The 16,802-nt window shown below is 36.6% G+C and overlaps 1 protein-coding gene across 8 annotated transcripts in view; it reads left to right on the top strand.

Annotated features, from left to right (window-relative positions):
• Positions 1–16,802, top strand: part of LOC101250313 (sister chromatid cohesion protein PDS5 homolog B) — a 29,259-nt gene that overhangs the window by 4,071 nt on the left and 8,386 nt on the right. For 5 of the 8 annotated variants that reach the window (XR_003247227.2, XR_003247229.2, XM_010324612.4 and 2 more), the window contains exons 5-18: positions 1,551–1,772; positions 1,994–2,210; positions 2,331–2,476; positions 2,588–2,745; positions 2,829–2,978; positions 3,064–3,112; positions 3,497–3,685; positions 5,037–5,216; positions 6,085–6,227; positions 8,981–9,107; positions 10,257–10,406; positions 10,584–10,652; positions 12,999–13,135; positions 14,282–14,402. Coding sequence is in view for 6 of the 8 variants with exons in the window: in XM_010324612.4 (XP_010322914.1) it covers positions 1,551–1,772; positions 1,994–2,210; positions 2,331–2,476; positions 2,588–2,745; positions 2,829–2,978; positions 3,064–3,112; positions 3,497–3,685; positions 5,037–5,216; positions 6,085–6,227; positions 8,981–9,107; positions 10,257–10,406; positions 10,584–10,652; positions 12,999–13,135; positions 14,282–14,402 (2,058 nt within the window). In the remaining 2 variants the exon portion in view is untranslated. The remainder of the gene's footprint in view (positions 1–1,550; positions 1,773–1,993; positions 2,211–2,330; positions 2,477–2,587; positions 2,746–2,828; positions 2,979–3,063; positions 3,113–3,496; positions 3,686–5,036; positions 5,217–6,084; positions 6,228–8,980; positions 9,108–10,256; positions 10,407–10,583; positions 10,653–12,998; positions 13,136–14,281; positions 14,403–16,802) is intronic. The other 3 variants (XM_010324613.4, XM_069299256.1, XM_069299255.1) reach the window with 1 other exon arrangement.

Consider the following 16,802-nt stretch of genomic DNA (forward strand, 5'->3'; position numbering starts at 1 on the left):
GCATCTACTGGATCCCATCAATGTAACGATTACTTCATAGGAAAAAGTTAATTATACCCCAAATTGGCACATCTCTGTGTGTGTGTGTGTGTGTGTGTATCTGTCTGCATGTGTTTGTGTATATATTATATCATTATATGCATGTATGTATATAAATTGGTCGCTCACATATTATACTCCAGTTCAAAACTATTTTAAGTTGACATCTTTAAAGTCAAGCAAACATTCAAATGCCAAAGATGGTGTAAGAGAAATTAAAGAAAGGTTGCGTGCACATAGGGTGTTGTGCTTGTTCATCTTCTCACGTCTGAGTGTCTGAGCAACTCCGCATTTGCGAGTTTGCTCACATTGGTTGTCCCAGGCCTAGATAAGGGAGGTGGCTTGTGAAAACAGGGCAACAGAAGAAAGAGATCCGTACAGATCATACCAATTATTTGGGATTAAATTTTAGTCAGATTGGTGCGTTTACTTTAGGTCTAATGTTCACTAGTAGTGGGTTAGTTTTGTTATTAATGCTAGTAATAGAGAATCTCTAGTACCTTAGTACCTGAATTTTAAGATATTGGATTGAGATGTTGTATAAAGGAGCTATATGAAATGGGAGAATATATATAGCTGTCTACAACTAGCTTGGGATTGAGACAATTGTTATTGTTGTCAGTGTCTGTCAGTGTCAGCAGCATATGGACTGGTTCCATATCCATGATATCTGAAAATTACTCTCCACTTATTATGAGTCTATAGTTGCAGCTCCCATCTCTTCTCAGGTTCACCTCATGTTATTCTTTTTTGTTTGTAGATAAACTTGCTGCCGTCTCAGAAGTTGTAGCTTTCAATCTTTCTTCTTTTCTTTTTGTTGATTGCACAAATGATGGTATGATTCCTGCTAGTCTTTTAGATTAGGGTACATTTCCATGGGTGCTAATGGAGACTTGTCATTTGCTCAACTACTTTCTCTGGTTGTCTGGGGTAAGGTGAGAAAGACATTTTTTTTGGTCCTTGAATAATGAATACCCATTTATTTGATTGATTGTAGAATTGATGTTTGGATGATGAGAGACTATTGGAGGAGGATTCATCAATTTGTGATCATTAGTAATGCCCTGAATATGTCATTTAATGTTTAATATTTGATCTTTAATTTTGGGTGGCGAGTCAGGTCTTTATTCTTTTCGATCAAGTGCAGAGTCATATCTTTTTAGATGGAACCTTCCGAATGACTCATCAAAATGCAGTAGTAGTGCATCTTATTTGAAGTTGCTCATAGACTTGTTCTTTTAAGCTTGCTTCTAGTTATGGCTTCTTGAGATTACCTTCTTCCTTGTCATGCTAAGCGTTCTTGTTGTTGATGGAGGACGGCACAATATTTATGTGTCAAGTTTACGAATGATATGCAATGTAGAAACTTCTTACATTTATTAAGTGGTTCTTGTTTGCAAAGATGAAATTAATTGACACCACTCTCTTTGTTTTGTAATTTACCGTTCCTATGGAAATATCTGCCTAATTGTCTTTTAAAACTGGAATTCTTTTTATGAATTTTGTTCCAGGGTGCATCTCGTGCGTCTCACCAGCTTGCTGTCTCTGTCATTCAAAATTGCAGTGAAAAGATTGAAGATACTGTTTCAAGGTTTTTAAGGTCTTGCATTCTTAATAGAGATGCTGTGCAGAGTGAGATCAAGGAATATTACCATGAAATTATATATGAAATCTTTCAGTGTTCTCCTCAAATACTTTTTTCTGTCATACCTAGCCTGATCCACGAATTATTGGTGCGTCATTCTCCTGCGATTTAGTCTATTTATTGTATGACATTGTACTCAGTTAAATGTTATTTGTCTGGTCCAGTTGAATGCAGAATAAATTTTGATTATCATTGTTATTGTTATTTTTCCTCGTCTTCACATTATTGCTGTTGTTTAAGTTCTTCCATTGAATTTGGGTTACTTTTCCCACTCCATTGCTCAAACTAGAAATGTAACTTCATTCACAGACAGATCAAGTGGATGTCCGGATAAAAGCTCTTGGCTTGATGAAAAAGGTCTTTTCATTGCCTGGAAACCATTTTGCCCGGGATTATCACCAGCTTTTTGTAGAGTTCTTAAACAGAACCTGTGATAAATCTGCTGAAGTGAGACTAATTACACTTTCATGTGCTAAAGCGTTCTACATGACCAATCCATCTGGAAAAGAATCACTTGAAGTTCTTTGTAAGATGTTGAAACTTTTTTTCTTTTCTCTTCCTTTTTTCACCTTTCAATTTGCCCTTGATTTGTTGGTCTCCTGATTCAGCATTACATCTCACTATTTAACTCATGTGAACCGAGCAGCTGCTCTTCAAGGCCGGCTTTTGGATTCTGATGACAGAGTAAGATCAGAGGCAGTTACTGTGGCGTGCGACTTGGCAAGATATAAGCTAAAATCTGTTCCCCTTGAACTTATCACATGTGTTGCAGAACGACTGAGAGACAAAAAGGTTGTAGTGGTGAACAACTTTCATAAGATAACATTGCCTTTTGTGCAATTCTTTAAAAAAGAACTTCTCTGTTTGTACTCCTGAAATATGCTTTTTCATCTAAATATGTAGGTGTCTGTTAGAAAGAAAGCATTAAAGAAGTTGTTAGAACTGTATCAGGAATATTGCACACAATGTGCCACTGCCATCATGGATTTCAGTAATCATTTTGAACAGATTCCATGTAAAATTTTGATGCTATGCTGTGACAGAGATTGTAAGGAGTTCAAGTATGCCCATTTTTCATGATGCGACTTCTAAATGGATGCATTTTCTAGTTGATGGAGATTTAATTATGATTCACCTTACACAGGCCTCAGCAAATGGAGATTGTGCTTACTGACACTCTGTTTCCTGCTTCTCTTTCGATTGAGGATAAAATCAGGCATTGGGTCTTCATGTTCTCACTTTTTACGCCTTGTCATCTGAAGGTCTTGAATGCAATTTTGTCTCAAAAGCTGAGGTATTTTGGTGATATGTGTCTTTCATTAACTTTTCAGTTCGGCCTTGCTTCTTTTGCTTGAATTCATGGGATAGTATTCATCCAGGTTGCGAAATGAAATGCAAGTGTACTTAACTCTCCTCAACAAATACAAGGTATCACAAATAATATTCATCTATGAAATATTCTGATAATTCTCTTTGTTCACCACTGTATAGCAGACAATTGAATTTGTTAAAGCTGAAGTTATAGATGCTTTTATGATTAGAATTTTGGATTGCTCAAAATTTCCAAATTTCCAGCTATGATTACGTCTTGAACTTGGGGGTACTTTTTACTTTAGGCTGAAGCCTCTCTGGTTTTGTCTTGAATGCCTTTTTGTGGCATAACTGCCATTCTTGTTTCTAATCTCTTGATGTTGGCATGATAGGTTGCTGTGTTGAAGAAATTCTAATTTACTAAGAATTCTGTTTTTTACATACTTTTGTCAAGTCATTGTGCAGTGATTTTGCATCGGTTTTCCACTTTTTATTGTCCAGGAAGAAGTATCGGAAGAAGTAGAAAAGAAGTTGAAAATGTCCATTGTGAAAATGTCAGCATCTTTTGAGGATACTGCCAAAGCAGAAGACTGCTTCCGCAAACTGGATACAGTGAAAGACAGTCAAATCTTTGATCTGTTGGAGAAGTTATTATCTGAACAGAGCACTGAAGATGCCCAAACCACCAGGGTGAGCTTGTTTCACTTTCTTATAGTAGATCTTTCCTTATTTCACTTTTAACCTGTATATAGAGTGGCTTTCTATACATCAAAATTCGACCACGGAGCAAGATGCCATTAGAGTTTCTAAAGAACTTTTGCTGGAGTAATTTTAGGATAATTTCTTCTAACCTTCCCGTGTCTTTTGTGTTTTCTTGGTTTTATTCCCCAATAAGTTACACTTAAATTTTGTTGATGGTCATGGTATAGAATAGAGAATGACCAGGGACCTGTTCCAGTTACACTTAAATTTTGTTGATGGTCATGGTATAGAATAGAGAATGACCAGGGACCTGTACCAGTTGTTGGGCCTCTAAATGGGGTATTTTTTTTATATGAACTTGATTTTTAAGAAGTGCTAAGTGGCTCAACAAACTGGAAATTATGATATAACCAGAGGAGAAAAACTAAACAGGTTAAGTTGTGGGCCTAGAGTATAGAGTTGCTCAACTGTAAAATGTTGCTTGGAGTAGAGAGCAAGCTCAACAAGTTAAAGAGTGTGCCTGGAGTAGAGTTAGTTTTGGAGTTTTTGGTTTTGGTTGGTATTGCTTGGATTATTTGGTAAGAGACCTATATTTTGGCTTCCTTGATCGGTCTGAGGATCGTATCTTTGGCAACAAGCTTACTAGAACTTCAAAGTGATTTCGACGAGTGACTGCTGCATATATTATTTTAAGACATCTTATTCTCCTCATTATACACTTCTCTAATCTGAGAAAATTCTCTTGCTTTGGCAACTAAGTGAAGACCCCACTTCACATTCCTTTCATTCTGAGTACATTTTGTTGCCTTGGAAACTAAGTGAAGACCACACTTCTTTTTCCTCTCTTTTGGGGACCTGGTGGTGGGTGCTGGTATGTGGGTATTGAATGGGAGTAATTTTTACAGCAAATACTATAAAGGATCTAGTTAGCTAGAGTTAAATGATGCAGTCTGGAGCATTTCATTATTTATGTTGTACATATCCTGAAGTTGCATAAATTTTATAATGCATTTGAGTTAGTCAGATTCACTTTTTAAGTGTTGAAAAAGAAATTTCTATTGGGTTGGAGGTAAAAGTTTCATGATCTCAGTAAGATGCAGAGTGTTTTGCGTGGTCATTCCCCATTGTATTTCTGGCTTCCCTAACTCCTTGTTTTCATCTGGATTGTAACACCTGATTTGGGTTGGCACATGTGCAAGTTCATGATAACATGCTAGTGCAATTTTTTGTGGATTAGAGTAATCTTATTTTTTTTTCATCTTTAGATTTGAGTTATTGCACCATTATCAGTTCCTCTGCAGATTTAATGAAACTCTTGTCGCCCCTTTGCATTATCCAGGATAACCTTTTGAGAAAGACTGGCAACAAGAGTCTGCATACTGAGTTTCTGCAATTACTCTCCATGAAATGTTCATTTAGTCTATTTGGTTTGGAGCATGTGCGCTGTATTTTTGATCGTCTTTCAGGCGACAGATTTAGGAATAAGCATTTGGAGGATTCTTCTGTGCAACTCCTCTTGGTAAGAGATAGTCACTTTAATTTTTTTTTGATAAAGGTAAAGTTAAGATAGTCACTTTAAATTAAAAGAAGAATCCTGAAATTGGTCAATTTTCGCAACTTTTTATTATTTTTTATTTTTTATCATCTTCAGTGCTTCTCCATATCCAATATTTGGGAACTTTGGGTATTGTTAGGTTAATTTCTCTGCAGATTATGCTATAATGGTCAAAATGCATTCTTGTCTTTTCTTTCTCTCTTCCTTCTCAGCGTTCAATTGAACTACTGAAATCAGTTAGGTGCACCAAACTATGAGAGTTACTGTTGCAGTTCCATTTTGCTGTTCTTTTTGTTGATTTAAACATGTTTCCATTCATAACGTGGCCAAAAATCTGTCCGTATACAAGGGTATACCAAAAGGTAAAGAATCTACAAGAAGAAATGATTCTCTACAAACTCCACCCAATCTTCTAAACAATAGGGAACTCTATGTGTGCACCAAAAGAATCTGCTGATTTCTAGAAAGTAAACCTAGGTCGCTAGTAATATACTGTCACTATGTTAATTGAAAAGGAGATCATAGAAGGCTTCAGATTTTTTTGCTGTTTGATCAGGACAGTTGTGAAAGTTGTGCTTAAAAAGTTAATCTTTTGTTACAAAGTTATTTTTCATTGTTGCTTTGCGTAGGCATCTGCTGAGCGAGTTAAATCACTTCTTTTGAATGAAGTTCTCCAGCTCGGAAAAAGGCATAAGGAAACTTAAGCTTTATATATGCGCCACTTTGAACCTTTCTTTCACTCATTTTGTGTGTTAGATTTTACTTCGTACAGCATTCATATCCATTTCAATTGTATGCTGTTGCTTCATCTTCATCCCTTTTTTCTTGTCAGACTATTCTGAGTGCATTCCCTTCACTCTTGAGTGGATTGGAGACAGAATTCGAGAACTTGTTGTTGGAGGAGGTTATCCCATTCAACGAACAGCTGATCCGATTTCTTGCAAAAGAAGGATCCCACATGTCAATCAACCTTGGGTAATTTTTCGAATTCTAGGTTGTAATATTGTGCATTGTTATAGAAAACGGAAAGCAAGTGAAGCCCTCCCAGCCCAAAGGAAAATGTCCTTTTCTTTCTATAGTGAATGTAATAATGAGTCTGATAGATAGTATTGAGCTTTCACGAATTCTTTTGTTACATGACTTTGTAGCCAACATTCTAATGAAAAGTTTCACTCTGTTAGGTTGAGAATAGATTACTCTTTGGTTCAATCACCATGCAGTATTTACTGTATAGTGTCGTATATAAAACAAATTTCTCTTCTGATACATTGTTTTGTGATTATGTGTGTAGTTTTTCATTTGGGGATTGAGCATTACTTTCCTCTGATTTGTTTTAGAATTAGTATCTCTCGGCATAAAGTATTTCATTTGGTGATTTAGTGAGAGCATGAACTTAAAAACTACAGCTCACTTTATATTGTAGTGTCTTATTCAAGTAAATGTAGGTCTTAAGTTGATCATCTGATTCTTTTTAAGTCTGCCCTTTGTTTCTATTGTATTTACATGAAAACAAGGAGTGGTCCAGGACTCCAGGGTTTTCACCATGTTAGTATCTCTACTCCTGAAAAAATGGAGTCTCTTCTGCTATTAACTTTACCTGGGTGTATCCCTCTGACCATCAGCTTAACTTCTCTATTATCTTTCCTGTATTTGATATGACAGGAGCTTCTTTCTAATTTGTATCAAAGCAGAGAGTCTTTACCTTCAAACTGGAGGATAACATGGGTTTCGTCTTTCTTGGTTGAAAGATTAGATTAGACATTCCCTGCTTGTTTTAACATAAATAATTCGATAGGTTGGCTTCTTGAAGAACTCTACCTGCGGAACTGCTTACTTTTATTTCCTGTGAGAATATAGGGGAAAAATATTATTGAATTGTTGTTGTGTCTCCATTATTACATTGAGACCCAATTTATAGACCCTAGAATACAATCCTTTACCTAGTATGATACTATTTAGTATTTCTTTTCCTATTCTAATAGGGTTGTATAAACTTATTCCTATTCTAATCGGATTGTATAAACCTATTCCTATTCCAATAGGATTGTATAAACCTATTCCTATTCCAACACTCCCCCTCAAGCTAGTGCATATAATTCATGTACCTAGCTTGATACAATTAATTAACACGAGGACCAATGAGGGGTTTGGTGAGATATCTGCAAGTTGATTAATCAACTTCACAAAATTGACAGTCCATCTTAATGTGCTTTTTTCTTCTCATTAAATACTGGTCAGTAAACACAAGAGATAAAATTCCAGTTTTGAACTTCCTAAACCAAACCTTTAAAGACTGCTTCAGACCATAGGGTGACTCACATAATCGACATACAAGACTACTAAACTCCCCTCGAGCAACAAAGTGCTCAAAACATAGTATAAAATATATGGATCATGTTGGAATCAATAGATGAGTCAATATTAAACAAGTCATCGAAAAACTGGTTGTAACATGCTCATATGGCAGAGTATTAGATATGATGGCTAAAAGTGGTCACAATCTAAGAAATAAAATTATATTGATAGGGTTGGAATAATGTCACAACCCAACTAGAAAATAAAAATTATATAGGATAGTTCGAATTGATGGAACGACCCCATTGAAAAAGAGAAATAATATGGGTAGGGTCGGAATGATGGCATAACCCTAATGAAAAAAAGAAATCACATAGGTAGGATTGGAATGATGGCAAACCCTACGCAAATAAGATTTGAGGAGTCATCAAAGACGAATGGAACTACGGAAATCAAATCTGAGGAGTTAGCGATAAGACACACGGTGCTATGCAACTCAAATATGAGAAAATAGTTCGGAAAAAACCCACGGTACTACGCAAATTAAATATGAAAAGTAGCCTAAAGAGATGCACGATGCTACGCAAATAAGATACGAAAAAGGTAGTCAGCAGAAGGATGACAGGGTGCTACACAAATTAAATATGAAAAAGTAGTCACCGGAATGATGGCACGGTGCTACACAAATTAAATATGAAAAAGTAGTCAATGGAATGATGGCACAGTGCTACACAAATTAGATATAAGAAAGTAGTCACCGGAAAGATACACGGTAACCCAACTTTTGCTAACATAATCATTGGCCAGACGGGCGACATATATGAGTAATAGCCACCCGCTAGCAGCGGAAGCTCTTTGATTATCTACCAAGATCGTAGAGGCTTTGATACCGTGTGGGGGTAAAAAATTATTGAATTGTTGTTGTGTCTATATTATTATATTGAGACCCTATTTACAAGCCCTAGAATACAATCCTTTACCAAGTAAGATACTATTTAGTATTCCTATTCCTATTCTAATAGGATTGTATAAACCTATTCCTATTTCAACATTTCCCATTTCCCCGCTTATTTTCTTTTTCAAGTATAATTTTTGTTTATAGAGATGTTTGTTTTGAAGATAGATCTACCATTCACAAAGTAAAATGGAATTGTTTGGTACTTTACTTTTTTGGTGTAAACAGCTCTGTATAGAAGATGTAGATCAAATTATAGAACTAGTAGGCAGCTTGTAATTTTGGTTAGGGCTGTAAATTTTTTGAAGGTGGCCAGCATGTCCTTAATGCTGCAGAATACAACTCAAAAAAAAATAATTTGTTTATCCTTTTGTTTTGCAGAAAAGTGAAAGGTGTTCTTCCTTGTTGTGTGTGTTCTGCTAAGTTACTACTCCCTTTTTTGTTCCGAGTTAGAGTAGTTGTATTTGCTTTGTTGCAGTGACATATATCCATTCTTGGAGAAGGTTTGCTTGGATGGCAGTCGTGCTCAGTCTAAATTGGCTGTTTCTGCAATTGCAGCACTAGTGGGCCCTTCAGAGCTGTCCATTTTCTTAGATTTGTGCAAGGTGGTTAACTGTCATTTTCTTGGCATAGTGATGTAAAGTGTCTGTTCATTTTCAGCATCTTTTGGAGTATGCCTGATTTCTTTTACGTTTTAATGATTGCAAACTAATGGGATCTGACTATAAACTTCTACTAACTGCTACTAACAATCATGTCAAATTGAAATTTTTAATACTTCACTTAACTGTTTTGCCTTTGTTTCCTGTCTACTACTTCAGCTGAGCAGGTACTGCTCTTAGCACTATGTTTTGCTACTGCTGTTTTTACTTTTACAACCACCTCTACAACTGATGATGATAATAAAATTATACTTGTATGGCCATAATAATCATCAAAAATCAAAATGATAATAATAATGATAATCATAAGCATGATCATTCTTGTTATAATCATCATCATTACGACCACGACCACGACCACCATCAGTTTTACAATCAGACACTTCTTTATCTAGGACACCTTGTTTTCATCGTTACTATTTTGGTTTAATGTTCTAACCTCAACAGTTTACAGATTGATGCTTTCTTAAAAAGATGCTCTGTGCTATAACTGACTTGAATTTTTGCCCTTTTAGCAAAATGGGCTCTGTTGTGCTATAGTGTACTTCCACATTGATTGATCCATTGTTTTCTTATCTCCTTTAGTCATTTAAATTTTCCTACTTTTCCATTTCTACAATTTTACAGACATTATTTAGGCATAATACATCAACAAACATTCAAACTTGGGCTTAGCTGGCAAGTAAATACTTCAACCTTTGAGAATGTATATGTAGACACCTCAGCTATCTCCGCTATGTCAGTTGAGCAGTCCAAAATTACAAAATGATCATCTAGACACCTCCAAAATTTATGTCATGTCAGCATCGGGTGTCTGCGAGACACTGTCGGGATGAGTTGGAGTGTTTAGTTGCTAGTTGAGACCAAGTTAAGATGTCTAGAGATGCTCTCTCAAAGTTTGAGTGCTTACTTTCCAACTGAGGCCAAGTTTGAGTGTCTGTGTTTACTTAACGTTGGTACTAATGGATACGCTATAAACTTAAAATGTTTTTACTTTCTAAATTTTTTTTGTTTTGTGTCGTTAGTCTATCATTTTACTCCATGTATGAATTGATTCTAAGGTTCTCTCTTGTCTGCATCTATTATTTCTAGACACTTGTGGATTCTTTACATCTGGGGAAACAGCTTCCAACAGTTTTGCAGTCTTTGGGCTGTCTGGCACAACATTCTGTTTTAGCATTTCAAGAGCATGAAGAGGTGGTGACCCGTTATATCATTGAGGAAATATTTCAGCTAACTGATGTGAGTTCGACTCTTCTGTTACTGACTAGCTACTACCTGTTCCCCTAAAAATGGAAATAAAATGAACTGCTTAAATTGGAAGGCATGATAACTGATAAGTTCTCTTTTAGCCTGTCCACTTTGATAGTTGTAATTGTTCTGTTTCTTCTCTACTGATGTAGATAATTTTTTTCCTAGCTGGCCATGTTGGAGGATATGGATTTATCAGAAAAGACTTCTGATTGTAGTGGTTCTTGCCAATTAAAGGTGAGTCCCATCCATCTTATTCTCACTTCTTTTTCTAATTTCATTTCTGTTCTACCAGTCTAGAATCCAGTCTGCATCTCTCTGATCATTCAAAAGCTGTCAGCAAACTGATCTGCACCTGCATCTTTTCCAATAATATTTATGTCTCCATTTGGGGTTCCATCTTGTAAGAACACACTCACAGATTGAAGCAGCTCTTCATATTGACTAGTGGTACTCATGGATATGCACTTGAGCATTGTGAACTAGTTTTAGCAATGTGACGAGATTACTAAGAACTGAACTTCACCAAGCATCTGTTTCCATCCCAAGGTGTTGGAGTACCACATCGATGGGATAAGAGGTCCTTGGCCCTGGACAATCCTCCTTTGTGAGCTAGTTTTTGGGATTGAGTTAGTATTTGAGCCTAACTCATCCAATTCACTGTTTCTGATGTTGGGTCTCCCATCTTGTATTATACACACTCCAAATGTCCTGTCCTTGGCAAGCCATGAGGCTGGGTGGGTGTTGGAGTCCCACGTCGGTGGGATAAGAGGTCCTTGGTCTCCTTATATGGTTATGGAGAATCTTCCTCTCATGAGCTAGCTTTTGGGGTTGAGTAAGCTCAAGGTCCATTTCTTTAACACAGAGAAATTCTCCAAAGAAAACACACACAACGGAATGAACTTGATGCCCATTCCCTAAATAAAACCGTGGATTTTGGTGTCTTTGTTTAATCAATTGGGGGTTTCAGTAACATTTTTTGGGTGTGTTTAGTTTGGAGGAAAACATTTTTTTATTTTTCCATGTTTGGTTGGACAATTTTTTTGGAAAACATTCTTTAGAAAAACAAGTTCCTACAAAACGAGGAAAATGGCTTCCTTAGAAGTAGGAAAAATAAGTTCTATAAGCGACATTCTATGTTTATTATATCCTCCCCCACCTGCCCAACCCTACCACTTGGCCAACTCACCGCCACTCCCCCCGGGCCCTTCTCCCCACCCCTTTCCACTCCTACGGTGTTTTACTAGGTTACATACTAATGCTTTTGAGAAAACATTTTTTTTTGCTTACTGATCAAACACCAGAAAAGTAGGTAAAAAAACCAACTTGTTTTCCAAGATATTTTTTTCAATAGGAAAACATTTTCCATGGAAAATATTCTACTTTGTACCAAACACACTTCTCACTTTATGTAGTTCGTACGAATATGCATATTTTTCTATTCAAAATTCCACAAAGTTGCTAAATACATAGAGAAAATGTGAATTAACTCGAGAAAATGTCAACCAACTCTAACCCTCACATCCACTACAACCGTTGCAATCACAGCTGCAACCACCACCACGATCATCTTTGTACTGAAACAATCATGGTCTGCAGCAACATCTGTGCTAAAGCTCCACAACTAAAACTGTTGCTATTAGCCTTGTCCTTGGCACTTTGTTCAGCACAGTCGTCGTCACCACTGTACTGGGGACAGCTCCTCCAGTTGCACAACCCTATACCCGTCTATTAGTTTGGGGCCAAAACAACCTTCCCGATTCTGCTCTTCTAAGTCTTACCCCAGTTTAGATTCAGCCCACCTACAAAACATCCTTTTTTTTTTGAAACAGGTAACATAAAAACATCCTTTTCTTCCTCCATGCTTTTCAGGTTTCCAGCCCAATTTTGTCTGAATCTTCATAGAACCACACCAGAAGAGACCCGTTATATTAATAAGGTGGGTTTTGGAGAAAGTTCTTGTTGAATATTTTGGATCAATAGGCTTAGAAAATCATCAATGTTGTAGGGCAAATATGAGGAACAAAGAGTAAAATATAAGAATGGGGAAGGAAACAGGACATGTGACACTCAAATAAATCTTCGAATACAATGTTTTTGCTCTTCATACGCTAGATTTGTTGGAAAAAGAAGTGCTTTCCACGTGATAAGTAGTGAAGGTGTATATAAGCTACTCGTGAAGAGTTGGCGTAATTATTGTGCAAGTTGAGGAGGAAAATATTAAGCTTATCTCTTTAGTTATCTACGCTGTTAAATATGGTCTACACTCTTATTTGAAACTTGCTTCAAAGGGGGTGACCTAGATGGCGAAGAGCTGGTGTAACAACCTAAAGTTCTTCCCATCTGCTTAAGGTTTTTTGGTAGAGTTGCCTAATATTTGTGCTAGTGAGAAGTGACAGGTACCATATCTGAAAGTTATCCTTCATGGAGCTGACTGTGAGTTCATTGATTGGCTTATATGGTAATAATGTTGAAATTAGTTCTGAACTTCAGCAAGGGCCCAAAGGATGTTAGTGTGAAATAGTTTACATGTCTGGTTAGGACCTCTTTCTATGGCTTCATCTGACTGTTCAGTTGATGCAGATTTTTGGGCTCAAGACACTAGTTCGGAGCTTTTTGCCCCATGGAAGTGCAACTGTCAGTCGTCCAATTAACTTTTTACTGGATATCATACTGGAAATGCTTCAGAAGGGTGATCATTATGATGGTATCAATTCAAGGTATCAATTATGTTTTCGAAACTCTTATTAATATGTTTATCAGCATATGGGATTATGCTTCTTTGGGCGATTAGAGGGCTCTCACTAGTTGGATAATTATGGTTCCTGGTGACTTGTGAATGAAATTATTTTTGTTAATGACTTGTATTTTAGACTGAAGATCTTAAGGAATTAGGCATTACCCTATACAAAAACAGAAGGTGTAAGAAAATTAGTGGTCTTAAATATGTCTCCACTTGATGATGTGGAAGAGGGTCAATCTCCGTAGTCATTAGGTCATGCACTGATGTTCTTGCAAGGCTCTTATATGCTCTGACATAAATTAACTGTAGTTTAGATTCATGGTTTATCTCCTAACATATGTTATGAGTTAGGTGTAAAGCATTTCTAACACGGTGTCACATTCTATGGAGCACTGCACACAATTTACATCCGTGACAGTGTACACATTATTAATTTACTTATCGTTTTGGTGCCTGAAATGGACATATTACACTATTTTGGGTCACCAGAATCCAAATCTATCGAAAAGTCTGGAGTAGTTATTTTGAGCCTTAGCATGAAAAATTTACTTGTAGAAATAAGAAGGATGGCCCCAGAATATTGCATAAACTCTAGCCACCAGCCTAAGCTTCCATTCTCTTTTCTCTTTCATGTCTTTTGCCCCAAATAGTTAACTTTTTGTTATGTTTCCAACTTTATCCTCTTGTCTGTTTATGCTGCTTAGCTTACACTTGCCTGGAGAGTTCCTTGGCTACTGTGGGGGAGAGAGGTGTATATTGTGTGCAGTCTGCTCCTATTTTTTCTGCAAAGAGGCTATTTTCATACCTAGAACCTGTGACCTATACTCCAAGGGAGAAACTCTACCATTGTGCAAAGGCCTGCCCTTTTAGCTTACACTTGCCTACTGGCAGAAAATGTTTGAACCTACTTTACCAGTTAGTAAATACCATGCTGCTTATACTTCAGACAAGCAGAAGGTATTGCAGGTCAATTGTGTATTTCCTGTAGATAATATGCTTACAAGTCACAGTATCATCACTTGTAAGAAAATCTAACAAGAATAAATGAATGCTGGAAAGTTAAAGGTATATCTTTGTTGCATTTGTTGCGCTTGCAATTAATCACTGAAAACCTTTTTTCTAGCAGTGATTCTGACAAGGCTCATATTAGATTAGCGGCTGCAAAGTCTGTTCTTCAGCTCTCAAGAAGGTGGGATTCACTCATTTCGCCACAAATTTTCCGCTGCACAGTTTTGACGGCTAAGGTTAGAAGACCTCCACTCTAAAGTAATATGTCAGTAAATGCTGACTAATTCTAGCAATTCACTGGCCAAAAAGACGCATTTGTTTGAGTTTTAACTACTTTAGTATTTTAGTTTGCGGCCATAATTGATTAATAACAGTTGGATTGGATACAATATAATCGTTTTTCTTGCATAGTTCTTGCTGTTATTCAAGTACATAACCTTGTCACTGTTACAATCAGCAGAACTGTAGTCATTTCTCTTGTTCGTCTTTTTATATGGTATTGACTTATGCATGTAAAGAGTAGAGTAATGGTCAGATCTGCAGATAAAACTCTTGTTATTTCATTCTCTGATAAGAGGTCTGTGATGTCAGATAGCCTTCATTGGGGATGAAGTAGCACGTTTTCCATAATTTACGAACTTTTGCAATGTAAACCAGAAAATTAATACTGTCATTGCGTAGTCCCATATTGATTACACAAAGAAGTACAAAGTTGATTATTTTTTGAATGAAAAGAACTTGGATATAATAAACAAGCATTTCTATCCCTCACAATAAAGATCTAATAGGGAGTTCTGAAATTCAACATTGTATTCGATCAATATCATATTGATCTCTTTGCAATCCACCTGAAAACTGTTTCAGTAATTTAAATGTGTTTTCAGAGCTTGTGAATGGAGTGCATAATTATTAGTATTTGTCGACGTGCGATTTCTGAAGATGGAAGTGTTCTATTCTAAGCAGATACCGCTTCCATCTACAACGAATGTGCCCGTAAATCTGACGTGCTTTCCTTTTACCAATTCATCATGCCATTAAACATGGAGACAAAAGATTACATTGATTTGGATTAAACATTCAGGAGCCAACTCTAACTTGAATCAGCCAACAGTTCTCTTCCGTGCCTCTTTAGACCCACATTTTGAATCCCACCTACCTTTCTTTTGATGGTCATGGAATCATGGGATTTTCCTACTCAGACCTACGGTTTACTTATTTATGCTTTTCTCTCTGTCATCTGAATATCCATTGTCTAAGGCCTCTTCTTCTTCTGAGTGACATCATTTCTTGCATAATGTGAGAATGGGAATAAGTGGTAGGAGCTAGTTAGCCTCTTTCTCACTGAAAGTCCAATCAGTTGAGAAATTAATTAACCTCCTGCCTATTAAATCAGCAGTTCTGTGCAGTTTGTTACTGCATGCAGATTAAAGAATCAATGAGAAAGAAAAGAGAGATGAATATGTTTAGGAAGAGGATGAGTAGAATGAATGGGAAGCAAGTATAAAATTTTCAAGCAGGAATGGAAGAACTTAAGAGTTACAAAGTTGATAGTTTTCTAAAGGGGAGCTCTTACACTGGTCAGTTTGGACTATTATATGGCTTAAGTTGGGTTTCTTACTGTGGAAGTATAGCTTCTGAAAATGAGTTGACTAATGTTGAATATTTTATTCACTGCTGTTTGCTATATGATCATGTATTTTCTTTTTTGACAAGGTTAACATCTATAAAAAACAAAAAGTCAAAACACCGTCATTGACCTTGAAAACCCTGATCATGTTATTTAGCTGAGCGGTTTTCAACATATCAGTTAATCCACCCATGCCTGGATAAATAGGAAAAGGGAAAGAGGGTCCCCTTTTCTCCGTCCTCTCTCAGAAGGGAAAAAACCAGATGGTGAAACATTGATATGAACAGAAAGAACTTCACTGTACTCGCGGAACTTTATCCAGTTTATCCATTTGCTGCCAAAATCCATCCTTTCAAGGGTCTTCCAAAGAAATTCCCAACTTAGATGATCATAAGCCTTTTCAATGTCTAACTTGGTTATAATTCCTCACATCCCTACATTCATTTGCTATTAAGATAGCATCCATAATTTGTCTTAAGTTGACGAGGCTCTTCACTTTTGGTGCTGCACCCGTATCGACACATCATGATTGGGGGTGGGAACCGTACCCGGTCTAGTCAACAGATTGTGAGTACTTTGACCAAAATCGACGAGAAATTTCAGACAGATCCAATTATTTCAGTAATCAAAACAAAAGCTACAGTGAAGTTGAAGAAAATGGTATATGGAGTTTTCTACGTCACTTCTTTTTCTTTTATCTCCTTCCAAACTTCTCCTCTTGATCAATATTTTCTCCTCCAGTTATCCACATTATCTCATAATTTAGGTGTCATATCTATATTTTTAGATATTTGAATTGTTTTTAGCTGAATCCTGAACCTGTATCTATCCCCAAATTTTAGAATTTAAATCATGAAGGATCTGACATGTTGATCCTCACCCGTATCGGACACCTGCACTCGAGTCCAAGCAACTTAGAGTTTGTCTATCCTTGATGAATGCCATTTGTTGGGCATCAGTTTTGACATCACTATTTTTAGCCTTTCTGTCAGAAGCTTGTAGATGACCT

The sequence above is a fragment of the Solanum lycopersicum genome, chromosome 6, assembly GCF_036512215.1.
Source record: "Solanum lycopersicum chromosome 6, SLM_r2.1".
NCBI classification, from domain to species: Eukaryota; Viridiplantae; Streptophyta; class Magnoliopsida; order Solanales; family Solanaceae; genus Solanum; species Solanum lycopersicum.